This window comes from Quercus suber, unplaced genomic scaffold (genome assembly GCF_002906115.3).
Source record: "Quercus suber isolate HL8 unplaced genomic scaffold, Cork oak 2.0 scaffold_22, whole genome shotgun sequence".
In the NCBI taxonomy this organism is placed as follows: Eukaryota; Viridiplantae; Streptophyta; class Magnoliopsida; order Fagales; family Fagaceae; genus Quercus; species Quercus suber.
Window position 1 is genome coordinate 822,581 of NW_027069487.1, and position 7,080 is coordinate 829,660.

The 7,080-nt window shown below is 32.3% G+C and overlaps 1 protein-coding gene across 1 annotated transcript; it reads left to right on the forward strand.

Moving 5' to 3' along the window:
- The first annotated feature begins 5,501 nt into the window (after positions 1-5,501).
- LOC111998864 (LOB domain-containing protein 29) lies at positions 5,502-7,080 on the forward strand. Its single transcript, XM_024030985.2, has 2 exons — positions 5,502-6,313; positions 6,427-7,080. The coding sequence occupies exons 1-2, from the start codon at positions 6,035-6,037 to the stop codon at positions 6,844-6,846; spliced, it is 699 nt and encodes a 232-aa protein (XP_023886753.1). The 5' UTR covers positions 5,502-6,034; the 3' UTR covers positions 6,847-7,080.

A 7,080-nucleotide genomic window follows, 5' to 3' on the forward strand; every position in this document is an offset into this window, starting at 1 on the left:
TTCTAATTAACTCATATATCATATGGTAATTGTGCTTTAATAAGTTAGAGCATGTGCTACAAGTACAATTCTAATGGGGTATGGTCACATAGCATCCATATCTGATAGGGTTGCTCTTCCTCAAACAGTAGATGAAGTTAAAGCTATGGTGGCATTGAGAGCTTTACTCTTTTCTGAGGAACTCAGCCTCTCTTCTATCATACTTGAGGGTGATTCTAAAATAGTCATCAAATCGCTGTTAAGCGAGGAGATTTCTTTAGCTTCATATGGTTATCTTGTAGATGATGAGGCTAAACTTCTAGCAGATACCTTTATTTAGGTTAAATTTTCTCATATTATCAACAAAGTTATCTTCAATGTAGTATCCCATATACTCACTTTTATTTAACGCCCCACACTTGGTTAAACTACACATCTCATATCACAATTTGAATTTCATCTTCATCAGAGGATTAGAAGGTTTCCGCCTGCTTCTCTATGTTGTTAAGTTGATGATTAAAATTAACCAAAGACTAAAATACAACAACTTTGGACATAAAAGACTTAAACTGAAAATGAGAGAAGAAAGGAAAAAAAATATTTTCTATCTAATTTTCTTAATAATATTTGCTATCTAAACTAAGTACCATTTTGAAGATAATTATGACTGATGAGAATTATTCCTTTTCCCTTTTGTTATTATTTTTTTTTTTTGGTGCACAAGTAGAGAAAGGTAGGAAGAGGATAGTTAATGGGCAGTCTAGGTCACAATCATATTGCAGTAGTATTAGGCATGAACTTATGAACAAATCGAATAAAAGGTAGTGGTTCATTCTACTTACTTATTTCCCTTCTACTAGGGGTGTGCATGGGTTGGGTTAGATAGGTAGAGGGCAATATTTTTAACCAACCCACCAATGGCATTGGCATGTTGAGAAAATTACAATCCGCCACTAACCCACCAATCTATAAATCGGCGGGATGATTGAAAATCTTAACAGTTTCAACTCTGTGATTTGAGCAAGTTGATAAATTCAATTGACTAAATAAAATTATTTCAATTAAATTAGATAACTGTTTGCTCCCTCAAAGAAAAAAAAAATGAAAGAAAAAAATTACAATTTTTATTAAAAATCATTACCAATACTACATTATTTTTTATTAGAATGGCAAATTTTATCACACTCAAAAGAAAAACATCTCATCAAAATCTAAAATTAGACGTGTACATAAAGTAAGAATAATAACAAAATCTTATAGAGAGTGGCTAGAGTTTATTAGGGTAGAGAAATGTGAAAATGAAAAAATAAAAAGATGACAATGTGTATGTGTGGGCAGGGTTAGGTTGTGTCGTGTTATAAATATCTCAACCCGCTATCCAACCTAACCCACTAAATTATCTATCTAACCTACCCAACTCAACCCGCCTCACTTAGTGTCCGTTTGGGATCCGTTTATTTTGCTAAAACTAAAAACTTTTTACTGAAAGTATTGTAGATAAAAGTAAATATTAGCTGAAATAGTATAGTGAGACCCATAAATAGTACCAAAAAAATGAAGTGAGACCCATAAATAACACAAAAAAATAAGGTAAATAGTAAAATGAGTTGGCAAAAATAATACATACCAAACGGACACTTAATGACCCACATAAGTTGGGTCGAGTTAGTGCAGGTTAGGCAGGTTGGTGAGTTATGTGGTTTTTTGGCACAGCCCTAACTTCCAATTCTCAACTTCTTAAAAAAAAATTAAATTAAATTAAAAAAAAATATAAACCATGAATGAATAGAATATTAAACCAAACAAACAAGATTTGAGTACAAACGAAGTTCAGCGATATTACTTAGTCTCCTTTATAAAAAGTATTAAGATTTAAATTTTCCTCTTCATTGAAATAAACACAAATAAAATAATGAAAACGTTTTCAAGTTTGACCAAATTTTACAATGAAATAAACACAATAAAATAATGAAATGTTTTTCATAAAATATTTTACAGTGAAACAAATGGAGCATTATAGTTCATCTTTCTTGGGTTGTAGTTGATCGCCCAAAACAATTTATGAGAGAATAGTGCTAGAATGATGAATAGAACCCCGGCTCTAATACCATGTAAGAATTGCAGGAAATTGTGTATTTATTTAAAGATAATTAAAATATGCTGCTAATCTCTTAGTTTAAACCATTTTTCCCTAAACCCCCAAACACTCTATGTATATGAAAGTGACAATTGAACGGTAAAATTGTGTATTGAATAATGAAAAAATGCTATTCATTATATAACCCTAGTGACCTAGGGTAATAGTATAAAAGTACCATTGTACAATACAAAAGGTACAATAATACAATATACTATAGTTATATTGGTACAATAAACCAACTTTTAATGTGTTTGGACCTATTTGGCCTAACAAACCCTATTATCAAAAAATTACTACCTTATTTCATAAGAAATAATAGCCAATGAATTCGAATTAAATTACTTCTCCTCTAATTAGAAAAAATTAAAAACTCCTCTTATAAGTAGAGAGTGGAGGATAATGTCATTGGGGGAAAAAATTATAGAATAAAAAACATATTTTTGAAAATATTCTTCTTATTGAAAATAATTTTCAGTCAAAATCTTATTTTGCACGCAATAAATAGAACTGTAAAAGTTTATTAAAAGAATTTTCAAGGGCATTTTTTTTTTGGGGGGGGAGGGAATGGGGGAGAGAGAGAGAGGGAGGTGGGGTGTCATTATTAGAATTAGGGTGAAGGGTCCCAGTGCACATTTGGTAGAGGTCTACATGTTGGCGCATATGTGTGACACAAGAAAGTGATTAATGATTATACATAGTGATTAATTAATGATAATAATACAGTATTGCTCGACAAGCTGTACCTTGAGGGCATAAATAAATCAAAGACAAGTCCTTTCCCCTTCTCTCCATCTAGATCTCCTATTTGTGCTTCCCTTTGGTCAAGTGTTCTATCCCAGTGTCACTATCTTTTGTTCTATTCAATTTTGGAATATGCTTTTTTCCTTTTTTCTTTCTTTGTCTCTTTTGCTCCTTTACATTTTGATTATCTGTTCTTCTTAATCAGTATCATTAATCCAATAATGACATACCACCAGTTAGTGATTAACATGTTAACGAGCACAAAACTGAATTATTATCTAGATTTAGTAATAAATATATATAGTAATATGCACACTAAAACAAACAGTAATTAACAATGAAAAGTAAAAATATAAACAAAATGAAATTTTCTGTCAATAAACGTGAATTATATATTTTGGAAAATTCCTAGCTTGATCCGCGAAGGGAATATCAATAATATTAATACAATTTTTACCCACCTCTCACCAAACCTGAGGGGCAATTCTCCCATGCACTCCTGACCCAAGGGCGGTGGTTAATGGTCAGTAGCCTTACTCCCTAATGGACCATGGTTAGAGGACATTATGTCCTCCTGAGTCTGACTTCTGCAAAGGGGGAGCCTATAGATTATTAGTGAAATATTGATTTAGTATTTATTGATACCCCGCTAGGATAGTTATAGCTCACTAAACCTTGTGAGTAAAATGTTATTATGATCAGTGGTCGCCCCCTAAGTAGGGAAACCACTTTTAATTGCTCTCTTCTACCCTTTTTTTACTCATTAAAAAAAAAAAAAAAAAAAAAAAAAAAAAAAAACCTCCAACCCTTAATTCATAGTTGGACAAGATTTCCGTTCTTGGCAAAATAAATCTTTATCAAACAAAAGGAAAAAAACACATTTTCTAATAATTTATTGGTCTGTATGCACAAATTACTTGTAATTGAGAGTAATTTAATTTCTTGATATTTATACATATTTAAACTCATTCTTTGAAAAATATATAAAAATATTATATAATAGAGCATTAAATACATCTTAATAAATAAAGTTGCCTGGGCCATGAGCTTCATTGGGTTCGGATTTGCCTATTAAATACTTTAAACTTTTCACATATTGGTTAAAACCCAATTTCAACTTTGGACCACAGTAGTACTATACCAGTAGGGAAGATAGATGAGGCTTATAATAAATTTCGCATCTCTAATGAAATCCACTATTGGATTTTGGTGCCCTGGACCTAGAGATTGCAGAAGAATAAAGTCTACTTCTAGGAGGACCATAGCAGCTAGACTTTAGGGTAGGGTCCTTATAGAAATGTATTATTCTAGATAACATGATGCATAAGTTCTAGTGTATGTTTGGATTGCACTAAAAACAGTAGACGTACAAGTCTGTGTTTTTTTTTTGTGGATTCTGTGCATTGTTCACAGGACCCGCATGTACAGATTTCAGCAAATATTTCTTTAAAATTGGGTCTCACAATACTATTTACACATTTAAAAATTATTTTATTACAGTATTTTCAGTTTTCAATTTTTAACAATAAGCAGTATCCAAACAGACCCTAGTGTTTGGATATGTTTCATTTGTTTCTAGGTTGATCCACAGTTTTGACTCTTAAACCAATTTGACTATTAGTTATTAGCTTTCAGATCCCATAATAAAGTTAGCTTAACTAAATCTCCTATTTTTTTGCTAAAATTAAATCTCCTTAAAACTGCCCTTGATTGGTACACTAAATTAATGTATGAAACACATGTTATAGGGATCTCTGACCTGATTCCAACTTTAGAGTAGTTCAGCATAGGTTCTTATAAAGTTAAAATATTTAGATTTTCTGATATCTGACACTATTCCTTCAATTTTTTAAAGTAATTATTATTTATACCATATTAAAAAATGTTTTTTTTAAGTTAATATTTTAACCATAAGATTTTCAATTGCCCTGAGAAGTTACTGGCTTTGAAAAATGTGATGGAAGACTAACAATATCTAAATTTGGATATTCCATATCATCATAAGTACAAATAAAATCTAATATCCTTCCCAAGATAATTCTCATCTTTGATCATCCTGGAATATATTCTAATTAAACACCCATCCTCCATAAGAGCCTGCCATTTGTTATTGCCAATTTAGTAGATTTAAGCACATAATTAAGGTTCAATGCCAAGTTTTCACCTCCTATTAGGGAAAAAAAATCCAATTTTTTACACCATTGTTCACTAAGGAGTCGGAAAATCTCCCAAGGTTTTCATAAATAGCGTATCGCAACCCAAAAAAAAAAAAACTATATTCCATCCAAAATGAAGTCTCAAACTATAACATGTATGACAATCAAAAACCTAAATGTTATTACAATTAAAGGTACATAAATTCAATTGTAATGTGATTCATGTGAACATGTGAAGTGTTTTAGATGAGTAAATGGAGTCAGGTAATATAGGTTGGACTTAAGACGTCCCATGGCAAATAATTTGGTTATTATATCAGTTCTCAATTTATGAGTCCTACCCATTTCCATCTAACATGATGTATGACTTTCAAGCTAATAAGCATGATGTATATATGTCTCAAATTTGTAGACTAAGCATACAACACAAGTTCAAAGAAGTAATATGAATAATCATTTTCCACTGGAGAGATTGCTTCCGGGTGATGCATTAAATAGTGGGTATTAATCTTCAACACAGAAACTAATGAAGAAGTTTACACAGTTCAATTTATGGAGGTGATTGTTTTAATTATGTAAATGTAACAAACATCTTTTTAACCTAAATTCCTTGTTTAATCCTCATTCTCTCAGATTCTAATAATATTCAATCTGTAAATGTAGTTGTAGCTATCGCATATGGGACCAATACATTCAGAAAATGAGCTATAATATATCCAATCATCAAGAAAACTAGAAAACAAATGGGTTTGGTTTATGCTAGCTCTTTTGTCCTATAAGGATGATGAATGGAATCTTAAATAAAAGGATAAAAATTTGGTATGGAGGGGGTGACATCCAGTTTTATATTAATAAATAGTGAAAACTGTAGGCCATTAAGGGAACCTATTGTAATTAATAATTCATTATAATATAATCCATCCCCCTCTTCCTCTGGTGTTTATAAACATGGTGATAATGCCTGACACAAAGCTAAGAAACCCAACAAGCAATATCAAAACCCCAAAAGATAATTAAGATGACAGGTTCTGGTTCTCCTTGTGGAGCTTGCAAGTTCTTGAGAAGGAAATGTGTAAGGGGTTGTGTTTTTGCTCCTTATTTCTGTCATGAACAGGGAGCCACCCATTTTGCTGCCATTCACAAGGTTTTTGGTGCAAGCAATGTATCAAAGCTTCTTGCTCACCTCCCAGTGAGTGATCGTAGTGAAGCCGCGGTCACAATCTCATATGAAGCTCAAGCTAGGCTTCAAGATCCTATTTATGGCTGTGTTTCACATATTTTTGCTCTCCAACAGCAGGTTTATTTAGTACCCTTCTTTCCTTTCTCTTTCATTTGATGATTCAAACCCTAATTAATTTGTTTTTTCTTGGTCCTGACTCAATCCATGGTATTTTGCTTTGTTCTCCGAAGGTTGTCAATCTACAAGCTCAACTAGCATCTCTTAAAGAATTACAAGCAGCTCAAAGCTTTCTCAATGGCTCTGCTAGTACAAACCCTAATGAAAAGTACTATGGAAAACCTTCTCATCCACAAGATGTTCAAAGTTGGTTTCAGTCAGAAATTTCAAACATGATGCAACAATTCAATCCAAACATCAACAATAATGCCTCAACAATGCCATACCAAGAGAACATGTCCATGTCAAACTCAATGGGGAACTTTGGAAATTCAAACATCCCTGAAGAAATCAATGCTTCATATGGCTGCAGCTATGAAGAGGCTTCTCATTCCATGTCTTCTCTAGACATGAATATATACGATAGGCAATGGTCTCTCCAAGAAACTGATGACCTTCAGTCAGCAGCCTTCGGCTATATTCAGCATTCATGATTGAAGATATGGGACTTGGCGTGACAGATGTGTAATCGGTGAAGACGACCTTTGTCAATTTTGAATTGCTGCACCATACTTTGAAACATGCACTTTTGTTGCCATAAATAAGCTAGAAACCCTAGAAATGTTCATACAATTGGAAACCCTAAAATCCAGCCTATGATTGTTTTGTTTAATCTAGTGTAATCTTGGAATATATGAGTAGAATAATAGTGTACTTCTTGGACAAAA